The 16054-nt window shown below is 43.9% G+C and overlaps 1 protein-coding gene across 1 annotated transcript in view; it reads left to right on the forward strand.

Annotated features, from left to right (window-relative positions):
- LOC309495532 (adhesion G protein-coupled receptor E3-like) overlaps nt 1-16054 on the forward strand; it is a gene marked incomplete at its 5' end in the record, with an annotated part of 84878 nt that overhangs the window by 54124 nt on the left and 14700 nt on the right. Inside the window, one exon of the mRNA XM_082165313.1 lies at nt 15861-16022. Within this exon, the coding sequence (XP_082021439.1) occupies nt 15861-16022 (162 nt within the window). The remainder of the gene's footprint in view (nt 1-15860; nt 16023-16054) is intronic.

The raw sequence follows: 16054 nt of genomic DNA on the forward strand, positions 1-16054 counted from the left end.
ACGACAAGCTTGGGCGAAGTGGTGTCATCGGTGACAAACCATAAAATGTCGTCCCGCACACGCAGCATGTGTCTGCTGTTGTGTAAGTGTCTGAGATCTGAGTTATCATTGGTGTCAGACGGTGCGATTGGGTTGGGGGAGGGGTCTTTGAGGTGGAGAATCATAGTCTTTATGGCAGTGTCCGAGCCTTGCATTTCTGCAAGGTCGTTGTTTGAAATTTGTGGGGTTAGTGACAGCATCTGCGAAGCAGGTGCAGTAGCAGGTGATGGTTTCTTGCTTCGGGTTAGCACTGCTACGTCGGGGGTGGGTGAGGGTTTCGGGGAATTCCACGGTTCACCGTGTAGGGCGCCCGCTTTTGCGAGGGCGTCAGTGTGGTCATTGAAGTCTTTGTCTTGGCCTGGGAGTTTGGAATGTCCTTTTACCTTTTTCCAGTACACGGCGAGATCGTGTGTCGTTGTGATGTTATCACATTCCTGGAACAGGTGTTGGTGTTTTACAGGCTTGTTGTTAGCAGTTTTGAAACCATTCTGTTTCCAGGTCTGGAGATGGCATACAAAACTGAGTCTGGCATAGTTAGAGTCTGTGCAGATGAGAAGTTCTTTGATGTTGTTTGATGCTGCGATTTGCAGAGTTATGAGAATTGCTGCGATTTCTGCATACTGTGATGACTTGGGGCCTAGCTTGAAGTGTTGTGGTGGGCATGGGTGGTCGTTCACCCACAGTACCCCTGCACCTGCTTTTAGGATGCCCTCACTGTTGTAGGAGCATCCGTCCACGTAGGCTGTGGGCATGCCTTCGCACGCATTCTTGTCAAAGTACCTGTGGCAGGTCAGTGGTGGTTCTTGGGGCTCAGGTGTGTTCAGCGTTGCGGCAGGAGAGTTGTCAGAGCAGTTTTGACAGGCCGCCAAGCCGCTACCTAGAGCGGATTTGTGGTTTTGTGCATATCTTGCCTCGACGTTTCGTCCTTGGAGAGCCATTAGCCATGTAGCAATGCGTGAATTAGTGACAACGCCGTCGCGGATTCGCTGGCTATTGAGGAACATGACGGGCTGGTGGCATGTTTCTATGATGACTTTCTGTGCACCAATGTAGTTGGAGAAGCGCTGAATTGCCCACACTGTACAGAGCAAAGCTTTTTCGCAGTCTGAGAATTTACATTCTGGAGGGAGAAGTGTCTTGCTGGCATATGCGACTACCTTCTTGTCTTGGTCATGTTGTTGGTATAGGCCAGCACTGAGACATTGGTTTGAAAACCCAGCTTCCAGGTGGAATTCTTTTTGTGGATCAGGGTAAGCAAGGCATGGAGCTGTGCATAAATGTCTTTTTAGTTCTACCATGGCGTGTTCTTGAGCATCTGACCAGACGAAAGGGCAGTCCTTTTTCAACAGAGTTGTTAGAGGCCTGGCGATGTCTGAATAGTTTTCGATGAACTGTCGGGAGTAGTTGCAAACTCCTAGAAAGCTTCGAAGTTCTGAGACGTTAGTGGGAGGCTTGATGTTTTGGATGGCATGAATACGGTTTGATTGTGGTTCAATGCCATGGGGTCCAATGAGCAAGCCAACGTAATTGACCTTGCTTTTACACCACTGCCCCTTGTGGAGGGCTATTTTGGCGCCGGCAGCAGATAACTGGTTTAAAACATAGTCAATTTCTTTTAGGTGGTCTGCCACCGTCGTGCTTTTCATAAGCACATCGTCGACGTAAATCAGGTTACCTCTCATCCTGGCGTCTGGGCATGCTTTGTTCAGGAATATGTTGAATTCAGCTGGTGAGTTTGCATATCCGAACGGACACCTGTTGAAGGTGTACTGTCGGTTGCCAAACGTGAATGCCAGCTTGTGTTGGTCGTCAGGGTGTACTGGAATGGTCCAGAATCCAGAGGCCACATCGAGTGTAGAGAAGATGGTGGCTCCTCTGATTTGTGGGATTTCCTGTTCCAGCTGAGTCATGGGCCATCGTGACAATGGCACCTGTTGATTTAATTTGCGATAGTCGATGGTTGGTCTCCACTTTCCATTAGGCTTGAGAACAGGCCACAGTGGCGCAGAGTATGTGCTGTTGCAGGCTCGAATGACATTTTTCTCAAGCATTGATTCGATGATTTCCCGCACCGGTTCGTGTGAGGCGATGGGAATCTTGTATTGCTTGACAAAGGTGGGCGGAGCCTCGGGGTGCGTGGGGATACGCACTGTGTGGAGGTCCGTCAGACCACAGTCTAAAGAGTCTTTCGCAAATGATTCTTTGAACTTGTATAGGACTTGTTTTAGTCTTTGGCGGTCTGCATCATCCTGAAGGGCATCAGCATCCTGTAGAATTTGTTGCACTTGCACTTCGAAACCTTGGTATGGTTCCTCTGTTGGTTTGTCATCAGACGGGTTGGTTTCAACCGGCACGGCAGGTGCGTCAGCTTCACTGACGGGCTGGTGGGAGACTGTGTACACTGTGAGGTGTTGATCCTCTGTCAGCTCTGTTCTGCACACACGGTGTTTGGCTACCGACATGACAGATGTGATGGCAATGAATTGGAAGAGTGCTGTGAACAATGTATTGTCAGTATGTGCCTCAGGTATCAGTGCAGGTGGAATAGGCCCTATTACGGGTAGTATCAGTTCAAAGTCATGAAAGTCATTACTGACTAGCCATCCCAGTCGGTAGGCTTTGGGGATGTTGATGTCAGCTGCGGTGCAGTTGTTGAACAGAATGTAGACTACCCGAGATGACACTTCAGTGAGGGGTGTGGCTTCGAGGGTGAGTCCGAGTTCTACACATTCAGGTGAAGGTTGGAAGAAAGCCAGTGTGTGGTTTAGGGTTTGGCCCTGTCGCAGGTTGAGGCGCACGGCGACGCCTTTCGTGTAAGCAGGTACGACTGTTCCTTGTTCGTTGATGAGGGTGCAGACTTCAGGGATGGTCTGACCTGACAGTAGATTGTCATGACTGATGGGAAGAGGTGGCAGTGAAATCAATGGAGCCCATACAACCTCATTAAACATGTCCACATGAGCTTTGAGGCGAATCAAGATGTCTGCTCCAATGTAGACGTCGTGAGCTGGGTCTTCCAGGATCAGGAAGTAATGGGTCAAGTGTCGGTGATTCCATGTCAAGTTCAAGGCACAGATCCCTTTGGCAGATGTCAATGAGGTTGGTTCTGGGTTCAAAGGGAAACGGGTGCGTTTACAGGTGTAGGGCAGGTCTGGAGTCTTTTCAAGAATGGCATTGAATAGTGACAAGCTTATAGCTGAGTTGTCTGCCCATAGTGCCAGGATAATGTCTGTTGCGGTTACGTCCTGCAGCTGCAGGGGAGTTTTTACCTGGGGGCAGTAATTATCGGAGTCTGGCGTTGTTCTGAACGTGCAGAGTAGCGAACTTGAACCCTGAACAGCTGTGGGGATTTCATCCTCATGTCTGGCTGAGGGAATTTCCACGATCCTTGTGGCTTGGCATTCTGGCTCAATGGATTTGTGCGGCTGGAGGGGGAGGGGTTCGTGCACCTGAGCCAAAATTTGTAGATGCTTGAAGTCCAACAAGGGTTCAAAACGGTCCAGCAGGTCCTTGCCTATGAGAAATTGATAAGTGTTCACAGGGGAAATATACACAGGGTGGACTACGCTCATAGGACCGATTGCCAGGTGAATGGGAGCTAAGTTCTTTAGCTGGATGTCGTTCTGGCTGTATGACTGCACGTTCAGCTCACAAGTGTGGAATTTAAGAGTTCGGTTTTGTCTTTGCGCTTCACACTTGAGTTTTTGAAATAGTTGAGCAGAAATTAGCGTTAGGTCAGAACCTGTGTCCACCAGGGCTTTGAGCTGCATTTCCTTTTCTAAGGTGATGGTTAAGTACAGTTTTCGTGCCACTCCTCTCTCAATGAGGTTGCCCAGGAGTTGTGGCATGGGCTCTTGTGTGTTGATTGACAAGCAGTGGGGGTAGGTCTCTAGTGTCTCGTTGTTGGTGCAGATTACTAGGACAGCGCTGTCTGGCATTTTGTTGTGAGAGCTGCTGCAGTCTTGTGCAGGAAGTGTTGTTGTTAGCTGGAGGGAGTGAGTTGAGCTGTCATTTGGTGATGCAGCAGCGAGTTCGATAGTCTGAGGTTTAACAACAGTGTTTTGCGGGGCTGTCAGCTTGAGGGAGTGAGTGGAGCTGTCATTTTGTGATGTGACAGCGAGTTCGATAGTCTTTGGTTTGACAGCAGTGTTTTGCGGGGCTGTCAGTTTGAGGGAGTGAGTGGAGCTGTCATTTTGTGATGTGACAGCGAGTTCAGCAGTCTGAGGTTTAACAATAGTTTCAGGTGGGCTGTCAGCGTGAGGAGCATTGGTTTCAGGCCTGTGGGCTAGTCATGCGGTGTCTGGTTTATCTTTGTCTTCCTTGTGAGGTTTCTTTTGGACAAGATTTCTCAGTGCTCTTATGAGTTCTGCTTCTTCGGGCGTGGCTGCACTGTTTCTGTCGGGTGTGGGCTCCATTTTGACTTTACCGTTGTCATGTCGAGATGGGTCCCTTGGCCGTTGATCTGGGCTTGTGGTTCGGGGAGATCGGGGTCGGCCCCTTCTGGGGTTGCGGTCGGCTTCCCAGCTGCCTCCGCCTTTTTGGTTGTGGGGGAAGCGATGCCGGTCCCAGGATCCACCGAAACGATCATTTTGCGGCCTTGGGCGGACACCTCCCCGGTTTCGCTGTACTCTGCCGGCTTGGAACGGTCGGGACTGTTTGTTGCCGGGTTCGTAGTTGGCAGGCTGTGCACCCTCCAGGGCAAGTTCTGGACCGGGCGCAGCGACGGCACACACTGTGGGGTATTTTACAGGTTTTTCAGACACAGTCTTTTGTTTTACGTACGCTTTGTGGGCCAGGTCACGTAACTGTTGAATTGACAGGGTCCGTGGACAGACTAGAACGCCCAGGTGCGCACTTTGACTTGGGTGGAGATTCCGCAGAAAAAGTGTTTTGAAACTCACGTCCTCTTCCATGTGTGCCTCATTCCTCGATCCGAAGTAGGCGAGCCGCAGACGTTCGTAGTAGGCTTGCGGCGTTTCCAGACGAGCTTGTTTGAGGTCCATTGCCGCAATGATGCCTTGGTCCGAGTCTGGATCAGAGAATTCACGGATCAGGGCTTGTCGTAATTGTGGATAGTTCGTTTTAACGGATTCTGGCTGGCGATCCAGGAAACTCCTCACGATGCGCCCAGAAGTGGTCCGAAGGAGATATAACTTGTCCCAAGTCGTGACATTGTCCACAGTTTGCAAGTGAAATTCAATATCGGTTAAATAAGAGTGCACGTCGTTGCCACCTGCTGGATTTGGGTTGAATGTAGGGATGTTTCTTGCCAGCTTGTCCAGTTCTTTAGAGGCTGTGCGGTGACTGGTGGCTCGTCTTTCCGGGACGGGGCCAGCAGGTGAGATAGTGTCAGGACGTGGGCTCTCCTCTTCTTCTTTAGCTTTAATAGTTTGGCTGTGAAGTGCAGGTTCGCGGGTAAGGAGAGACGGGGTGGTGTGTGTCTCCCCCTCCCGCTTATCTTGTAGGTCGTACACATGTTTGAGTTCACAGTGGGCCATGTCCAGCTCGCCCTTAAGCTCATGTCTTTGTTGGATGAGCTCGTCAATTTCAGCTCGGGCTTTCTGCAAAAATGTTTCACAAACTTTGACTCTAGCGTCTCTGTCCGTTAATTCTGTGCGTGCCCTTGCTAGCAGATCCTCTCCACGTAGCAGCTTGGAATTTAGGGCAGCCGTAGTCTGTTTCTCCGCCTCCACTGTCCTGTCCGTGTCCAGACGCAGGTCCTCCAGGGCCTGCTGTAATCTTTCCACTTCCTGTTGTAGTCTTTCCACTTCCTGTTGTAGTCTTTCCACTTCCTGTTGTAGTTCCGGGTGTGTTTCCTCCTCCGTTCCCAGAAGTAGCTCGTCCAGTTGTTGTTGTGCCAGCTCCTTTTGTTTGCAGGCCTCCTTTAGCTGAGTCTTTAGTCCAGCGGTGTCCTTTTCCAGCTTGGCTTTGTCCTTTTCCAGCTGGGCTTTGTCCTTTTCCAGCTTGGCTTTGTCCTTTTCCAGCTGGGCTTTGTCCTCCTCCAGCAGACGTGCCTGTGACACCAGGTAGTGAGAGAGACTCCCGATGAGGCGACTCCATTCTTTTGAACTGTAGGCCTGCGTGGGGTCCTGGGACATGATCTGGTCCACGTTGTTGTCCAGTTCCTGTTGGGTCAGGAGTTTTGGGTCACCGAAGTCTTTGGATAGACAGCCGGAAGTCATGGCGGACAACCACGCTTCCAGGCTACTCCAGTGAGCCGCAGGGCTGGATGAGCGCGACATGTTGACTCACTGTAGGCGAGAGAAAACACAACACACACACACACAAGAAGGGCCAATGCAATCGTGTCGTGAAGCTAATAAACTATAGGACGGTATGCCGTCTATAGAACTTTGGGCTAACTGACTTTAGACAGTTAGGCGGGTCAGCATAGGACCCGGAATAGAGACTGTTCAGTTGTCCCTCTATTACTTAGCTTTTTGGGGTCTCGTTGGTGCACTGAAAAACAAGTTACCACAGAACATGCAAGGCCCGAGTAGGCGAGGATTTAAAGGGGAGGAAGAAACAGAAATTGAACACAAAAACAAAAACAAAAATATCAGTGATTTGATCTGAGCTGTAATTTGGACACTAATAGCACAAAGGATGTGCCTTGGGGGAGATATTTAAGATTATGTGGCTTATAGTGGGAGGCAGAGTTTTCTTTTTTTTTTTAAATGATTTAGTCTTACCTGAAATGGACGGAGGTCGCCCCGGCCGGCCCTCCCCGAGCGCGGTCAACCTTCCTGGCGCCCCGAACACCTGGCCGCCGTGAGCTTGGATTCTCCGTTACTCTGCTCACGGACACGACCCCTCAAACAGGGTGACTTTTAACACAATCCTAGTAGTTCCGGAGATATCAACCAACCAAACGCAATGCAAAGGTGGGTGCGTCACAGAACGATGGCAGGGGCTGCCTAGTGTTTGCGCAGCGGTCCCAACAATTGACTCTTGCGTCGGTTTTTATGGCTGACACTCCGAAGCACCGGATTGCTGAGGTCACGCACTGCGTGCCGCCGCCCGTGGCAGAGGTAAGAGAAACTCAAGGGTCACCGCACGGTCAGTGTCGGAAACGTCAGTCGGGAGACTCACCCACAGAGGTCGAACCGGGGCCACTCTAGTCCACTGCAAGTGCTGAGATTCTTGCCTATAAGAGCCACAACATGGAGTGAAACAAGGGACTCTAAAGTGAATTAAGATTTCTTGCTTACACCAAATGGAGTTATGTGGTAAAACAATAATAACAAAATAAAACTCCGCAGAGGGAGAAAACACAAAACAAAGTAAAATTAAACCAACCTTGAAGCGGAAAAACCGAATTAAAGGGGTGTATGGTCTTGTCAGTTAAAGGTGAAACAGAAGAAGGTTAGCGGTTTCTCGATGTAGGTGGAAACAGGAGAAGCGGTGCGGTAGACCACTGTAGTGGTTTAATAGAGCCTCTAGGGGGCGCTCTTCCTCTCGTCGGTTCGCCTTAACTGTTGGACACACTTAAACTTTTAATTCAAAATTGGCTTAAAATCAAATCCAAATAATCCTGGGGTACCTTAACAGAGAATTCGAATGGTTATTTATAACAATCAAACAACACTTAAGTTATTTTGTAATGATTACAAACTAATCATTCGAAATCAGCATCTATGGAATGAAATTCAACGGAGTAAATTTGTAGAAAGCTGACTTGGACAGGGAGCTTCCACTAGGGGGCTCTGTCTTTCTCAGGGGTATGATGATTGGGAATAACAAAAAAAAAAAAGAAATGGAAGGATTTCAACAATAAAATAAAATAATCACTATAACATTGAAGTTGTTATTAAATGATTATTTAAAAATGGGAATAAACCCAAACAGAATCATCAATGTAGATTTAGAAGTGGAAAACACAGCAGGGTATAGTGACCCTGAGGAGAAGAGGGATAGTTGACCTGGAGGGGTGTGGCCACGTGGGGCACTGTCCTCTTCCGGGTGAACTATCAGTGCTTTTGGATTGAGACACCCTATAATTTCCGGTTTCCTTTCTGGGAATTTAAATTCACACTAAACTGTCTCAGTCCAAAATACAAGGGTTGTTTTAAACGAACTTAGCGAGCTGTAAATACAAATATGTATTTAAACAGCGTCTTAGATACTTACGACCGCAAATTTTTATTTTTATTTTTTTATCACCAAAAATCAAGGCGGAAGGAAATGGCCGACGGGTGTTTACCCCGTCTTCGACCACGCGGTGGCAGTGTTGCGCTTACGCGGAGCAAAGACACGAGGTGGTAAATTTAAAACATGAGAACAATACACGCCTGTAAGATTGACTTCAGCAATCGCAATTTCACGCGTGCAGGCCTTTTACAAACACAAAAATCACACTGCAAATAAATTCTTTAAAAAGGTCACGCAGACCTTTTGCAAACACAAAAAATCACACTGCAAATAAATTCTTGAGAGATCACGGCGGATCTTTTGTTTCTGTTCTGTGCAGAACTATAACGCGGGTTTCTTGCTGGTTAGCAAAGCCAGTGGTTTAACCCGTAAGTGTCGTTGCTAGCGACATACAATAGAATATATTCTTTCTGACCGGAGTAGCTTACTTTGCTCTCGGGGTTTACAGAAATACCGGTAACAATGCCTGATGGACTCCTTTGTTCCAACACAGGTATTAAAACAGAATTACATGTACGGTCAAGCAAAAGAGATGTTTATTTTCCTCTAATTTTGGACTCGCAACAATACTGTAAACTTAACTGCAGTTTTTCTCCACGACCAGACTTAACTGGTGGGTTATGGCTTTTTGCCCTTTGATCAGTTTTTCGAGTCGACTTATTCAGTAATTCAATACTTGTTCAGTAACGTTACAAGATTCAAACGCGCACAAAAACGTTAAACTTTCAAAAATCACACATGAATATCAAATTGCACAATTTGTATCAAAACTGAGTATGAGAGTGCCCGCATTCAAAAAACCAATATTTATGTAACAACAATGACTTTGTGTTGGGGAATTAATTAGCTCAAATTAGCGGTAATATTCATCAATGTGAATATGCATCTGTTGCTTCCATAAATTAATTTATTCAAATTAGGGAATAGGTCAAAACCTCGGCTTGGATCAGCGATTACACAATTACTTGTAATAATCACTGATAGAGACGGGTAGCATTTACTCAATTTGGGGGAATTTGAGGTAGAAGTTGACGAATGTTCATTTACCATGCAGACTGGCCGTCCAGCGGACAGAATGTATAATTTATGAACAGAAATCGGGCGTCTTTAACACTGATAGATAACACTTTCTTGTGGCCACAAAGAAGATAATTATCTCCGTGTTTTAGACAATTTTAGGTTTCTTTTAAGAATAAAACCAATCGTAGAGCTTATAAGGTACAATCTGCACTCATCAGGGACTCAGAATTTGAAACAAAGCAGGCAAACTTAATTCAAATGATTTAACAAAGTTTATTTAAACAGGCTAGCGATTACACAATTATTTTAAATCACGCAGGAGTAAAAATGCATAAACAAAACAAGCAATATAACGATCGTAATACAGAAATACAACAAAATAAAAAGGTTTGTGAGAGAGAGATTGGGAGAGAGGGAGAGAGAGAGAGAGAGAGAGAAACTCAGCGAGAGGAAACTAATAGTTGAGATACGAAATGATGTTAGGTGTGTGTGTGAGATGTGGAGATGGTAGCGTTTGTAAGGTGGGTGTGTCGCTCCATGAGCACGTGGTAGTGTGTTTGTCTCGGCACACGTGGGTGAGAGTATGTGTGTGTGTGTGTATGTGTATGTTTGTGTGTGTGAAAGAGAATTTAGAGAGAGGGATAGAAACAGTTTAGTCATTCACCACAAAACCCCAACGTTTCTCAGTAATATTTAGACAACTTTAAACAGCATTTCCTTCAGATTGCAAATTTAAAAGATCTACGTTACTCTGTTTGAAAGATCGGCCTTCTTTGGGTGCGTTCGTCTGTGTTGGATAAAGACACCTGGATCACGTGGTCACGGCGTTCTGGTTGCTATGGCGACTTGAAGCGAGCGAAGACTCAGCAAAGATTATCTTTAGCCTTAAGTTGGTTTTGTGGGTTGGTTTCAGAAGACTATACTGAAGTAATGGTAGTTCTAAGAAAAGACTTGGAAATAAAAGGAAAATAAAAGCGAGCGGAGCTTCCTTGAGGGAAGGAGGCGTGTCGTCTTTCTCTCTCTCTGGCGGACTGCAATGAGAGGATAGGGGCGCGCAATTTTAAAGGGCTAAACTCACGCCTCCCTCACGTACGTGGGCCAATCGTCTTTAACAACGTATGGGCCCACCTCCTGACGTTTTGAGGTCTATACGCCTCCTTTCCGCGGGGTTTTGAACGATGAATTCGTCCATAACTTAATACCACTGGTATTTAATAAAACAATGCATTCTCTGATATTTTGTGTTAAAGATTCAGCATCGTTGGGGTTCGTGGAACACGGCAATACCGCGAATGACAGTTCTAATATCTAAAATCAAGGAGGTACATCATTTCTTGTAATTGTGGGCACCACAGAGTGATTACAGGCCAACAAACTACATAGGCATAATATTTGGGACAGGGGATCAGACACACATCAAGAAAATACATTTAAAATTTTACATACAAGGATTTTGGTCCCACGTGGTGGGATCTGCGTGTGTTTCTGTGTGTGTGTATGTGAGTGCGTCTTGAAAGTTCATACCCGTCCGCTGAACTCTTGTCCCCGTCGCTGCGGGTGAGGCTTATGGGTGTGCGTGCGTTTGGCTCTTTGGATTGATGTATTAGGCACAGACCACATGTTTTGGGCATCTGGTCTCCACAACACTGTTTTTATTGTTGTGAAGAGTTAATTAGTGTCTATGTGTAAATCAGTATCCGAGAGACTCCCTGGGGGGGGGGTGCTTTCGGGATCGCTCTCATTGGTCAGCGTTAGGCTCTCCCGGCCATAAACAGACGGTCTCTGTTGGTTTAGACGTAAGAGATCATGTAGAGTGAGAGATAGACAATGATTTACACCATTTTTCGGCGCCGTTTGGGCTGCACGTCTTGCGCAGAGCAATCTCAAAACAGCAGAGGTGTCGTAAATGAGAGTGCTTTGGAGTGTGAGAATAGCTTGAGTCAGAGCGAGACAGGGGTTTTGTAGATTTAGACTGCATTAATTAATTTGATTTAATCACCCTGCAACTGGTGATCTGCTCTCCGTTACATAAATGCAGAAGAGAATTAAAAATCTAACAGACCCCAAACTTTTGAACAGTAGGCTAGTACTAGTAGGCTAGTAGTAGGCTAGTACTATAATTAGGGTAGTTTTGTAAAAGTCACTGACTAATTACAGGCGAGTTGAGAGCACAAATCACAAAATATTTAGGCCTATTAGTCATGAAAATTTATTCAGATTTAGCATATTAATGATGCATTCACCTCATAAATCATGACACACTGCTCTAGCACAGCAAAATGCATACAAGTTCAAGTGCATGCTTTTAAAATGAAAAAGTATCGGTATCGGTATTGGTATCGGCGATACTGGCTCTGTATTTACTTGGTATCGGATCGATACCAAAATTTGCAGTATCGCCCATCACTACTTAATTATCTCATTAACTTTAACACTCTTGAGTGTTAATTTAACACTCATATTTTAACACTTTACACTCTACAAGTGTGGTCTCATATATACTCCCAGGAGTGTTATACATTTAACACTGGAGTTTTTGCTGAGTATATATTCAGGATTACATTTATATATTCAGAGTTTTAACTATATATTCGGGATTTACATTTATATATTCAGAGTTATAACTATATATTCGGATTTACATAGAATTATTTCCTGTTTGGCCCCCCCATATTATGTATTTAATATATAATATTATAATAATATATATATAAAAAAAAATATATATATAATCTATCTTTAAGGCAGACACAGACATCAGGATTCAGTGTATGATTCTCAACAATGGTGACAAAAAGAATATTCAATTAGGAAAAGGACATTACTAAGACAATTCAGATCATAATTTATTCATACCGCAATGCATGATGGGAGCCATGATTGAGTTTTGATTGGTGACACACAGAATGCACTGCAACATGCTTTATTATTGTCACCATTGTTGAGAATCACAGGCTGATTCTTGATGTCTGTGTGTCCAAATAAAATACTTCTTCAAAGTCTTTTGATCAGAACAGCTTTCAAGAAATCTTTTTGATTATATTGAAAATGCTGAAAATAGTGTATCGTAGAATCATAGGTTGCTGTAATCAACAAGTAGCGGTGGAAATTTGTATTCTTTCCAGAGACTCGTTGATTTTCAGTTCGTTTACCAAAATGATTCGTTCACTGATTCGTTCAGTGACAATTTCTTCCTATTACATAAATACTGCAGCAGGTGGCGAAAAAGAGTGTATTTTATGCTATGTTTTAACGAACGTATTTACTTGTTACAGAAAAACTGATTTGGCTTTGTTAAAATTTGTGCCTTATTTACTAAATTAATAAATTAAGTCTAAATAAGAGGTTCAGATGACCAAACCAAGGTTTTCTTGCATAATTAACATTTTAATTGTTTGGTCAGACATACACATTTATAAATCTGGGATTATATTAAACGTTGAGTTATGTTATGTATGTTAAATATGATAAACAATTGTATGTGCACACCTATAACTGCGCTTTGAATGAGATTGAATCACATGCTAAATGACCGATCTACCCAGTACTCTCATTCACGAACGAAATGTACCAGTTTGATCAATTCGTTCACGAACGAGATCTCTCTCTCTCTCGTTCAGACTCAAAACAGAGCGATCTCGGTCAGTGATGGGCGTATTCGTTCAGTAGATCCAACCAATTACATGCCCCTTCAAAGCCCGAACTGAAATGTTATTTGCTGACGTTACGCAAATGAGACCTAACCAATACTGTCATATTTTTTGGTTTGTTTTAGTTTTTAGAGAAGTGCATATGACATGAATAAAACGTAATTAATTCATTTTTGATCATACAAACACAAGTAGTAAAGTAAATTTTTCAAAGTGCAAAATACCACAAAACTAATTAAAACACACAAACAAAAGAAAAGAAAAGCAGGTAAAGAGAAGTGTAAATTTAAATCAAGTAAACAGTCAAGTACAAAATGACAATGTTAATTTGTCTTTGTAAGCCTATATTTAACCATGCTTGCGTTATTAAATTGTTTTCATTACAATGGTAAAGTGTAAATTTCCTTCTTTGATGCAAATATGCTGACTACACAAACCCAGCTCTATCAGTTCGCCATCATTATCGTTCAAACAATTGGTTCTTTTCGTTCACGAACGACATGTACCAGTTCGTTCACGAGAAGATCTCTCTCTCGTTCAGACTCAAAAGCAACTCGGTCACAGTCAGTGAAGGGCGTATTCGTTCACTACATCCAACAAATCACATGCTCCGTCACATCTCATACTCGAAGGCTATTGGCTTGAGGTTTAGTCATTCTTGACAGGTTGAAAACACAGAGCTACCCGGTTCACTGAGCTGCGCATGCGCTGCTAATAGCGCCGCGCGGCTGTGGAGGGAGGAATTTCAGTGAACGATAAATATGAGTCAATGGATTACGTGAACGAGAACGATTCGTTCACCTAAAAGATTCGTTCAAAAAGAACGATTCGTTCACGAACGTAACATCACTAATAAACCTAACTCTCTAAATGAGTTTAGTGATTCAGGTCAAATTATGATTGTCAAAACATAACCAACACCACCTGATCAACTTTCCTCTTTGTTCATCTGGCAGTTATAACTCAGATACAACAGCCAAACAATATCTAAAGTTAATAATATAAGGGTCAAGAGCCCAACTAAAGCAAACAATAATCACCATAACGGTGGCTTACAATTTGTGATTTTCTCCTTCAGTGATTCTGCTTGTTAACATCAGGTGTCTTCAATAATGCTCAATCATCACTCAATCAATCACTAAATTATCTCATTAACTTTAACACTCTTGAATCTGGAGCCAAATAAACTCCCAGGAGAGTTCATTTAACACTGGAGTTTTTGCTGTGTGAGTTCATGGGTGGAATAAACATATGGCAGGACTTTTACCTTCTGACCCCTGGACTTTCCACCTCTGCTATTTTTTGGCTACGATAAGGTCCAGTTCTGGTTTATTTCTTTGCTCTTGGCTGACATGTGGTATTGCTATGCAGAGGTGTAAAGTCCAGTTTCAGAAAGTAAAAGTCCTCCTCAGTATTTTGTTCCAATCACCTGTTTTTGCTAATTCAGCAGTAGAGAGTAGAGCTTAAATCGGGCCCAAAAAATCAAGCCCGACCCAACCCGAGCCCGAGCACGTTGTGTCCGAGCCCGGCCCGACCCGACCCGACACGTTAACTGTAATTATGAGCCCGAGCCCGGTTTAAACCCGACCATTTTTAATATGTGGGCCGTTATAACCAGGGGCAGCGCCAGAATTTTTTTAAGCAGGTGCTGCTGTGCTCATTTAGGCTACAGGGGGAGCTGCGCAGTTATATATATTATATAAATACTATTAATAAATGAGCAAAAATTGTCCACTCAATATTCAATTATTTTAATTATCACAATTAAAGTTTTAATTTTATTAAATTGAACAAGCACAACATTCAGCATTCAATCAAATATTCTTAAAGATTTATTATTATTAATAATGTTACTTCAACATATTGTTATTTCAACATAATATGTGTGAGCAACAAGCAAGATGTGCATTTGTAAATTCGGTGACAGCGTGTGTTACGAGTTTCAAATGGTGTGACCGCGGCGCGCCGGCGACTTCATGTCATGATTATAATGTCTGCTATATTGCTTTTTATGTATTAAATCCAGGCAATTGGTTGATGAAAAATGTATTAAAATTAAGATACAATTTATACTAAACGAAATTCACTTTAAAGAAAAGCTTTCTTCAAAACAAAACTTAACAAACTTGAAACTATGTGCTTATTTAATGGCTATAACACGTAGGCTACTACAGACTCTCTTTTTGTACAAATTGCAGCACATTCATTTAATTCTGAATTTTGCACATGTAAGTTGAAAGGCATTTGTTTGTGCATAGTAAAACATATCTGTAACATTTATCAAGTTCATAATTGTGCGTGCAATTATCTTAATGAATAGACCTAATGCGACAAGGAGCATGCAAACTGCGTTGTTTGTTTATTCAGAAATAGTTGAATGGATCGGAAAAGTAACAAAAGCGGATATTGAGGCCTGAGGCTGACTACTATAATAATTTATGTCATGGCAAGACTGCTTGTCTGTTTATCGTCGAATTCCCCGTTTTTTTTGTTGTTTTTTTTGTTGTTGTTGCTGTCATAGGCGAGCAGCGTGCACATTTAATGCACGAGACAAAGCCAACACATTATGTTGTCACTCCCGAGTCCCCACGACTAGTTTAAAATGTGTCCATACCTCCGATTTTCCTCCAAACTTGCTCAAAGTTAATTCTCCTGTTTTAATTTTTTTCTTTGCTTCTTCAAGATCCATGTCGCACTTAGAATAGCAACAGAATAGCCTACAGCACGCACAGCAGGTGTGATGCGTCACGCGTGCGAGACTGCGAGTGGACGAGACACTGCGCATGACACGTGACGTGCTTTATCAAGGGCCCGACCCGACCCGACCCGGCCCGAGGGCATAGGGAAATATCGGCCCGAGGGAAATATCGGCAGAGAATTAAAGCTCTAGGAGAGAGAACTAATTAGTGAAATCAGCTGACTGAGTTCATGGGTGGAATAAAGCAGGACTTTTACTCTTTGGCCCTCTGATTTTCTGCATGTTCTTTCTTCTTTTTGCAGGAGTTTGACCCCAACGGTTCCCTGTCCTGTGCGTACTGGAATATCAGCGAGTGGATTGTAGATGGTTGTTCTGTTTTAAAGACCAACAGCAGCTACACTGTGTGTTCCTGTGTTCATCTGTCCACATTCGCTCTCATCATGCAAACCAGCCGCCCATCAGAGGTACGAGAACATTTATAGTGAGCATTGAGGAA

The sequence above is a fragment of the Leuciscus leuciscus genome (genome assembly GCF_965113295.1).
Source record: "Leuciscus leuciscus genome assembly, chromosome: 3".
NCBI classification, from domain to species: domain Eukaryota; kingdom Metazoa; phylum Chordata; class Actinopteri; order Cypriniformes; family Leuciscidae; genus Leuciscus; species Leuciscus leuciscus.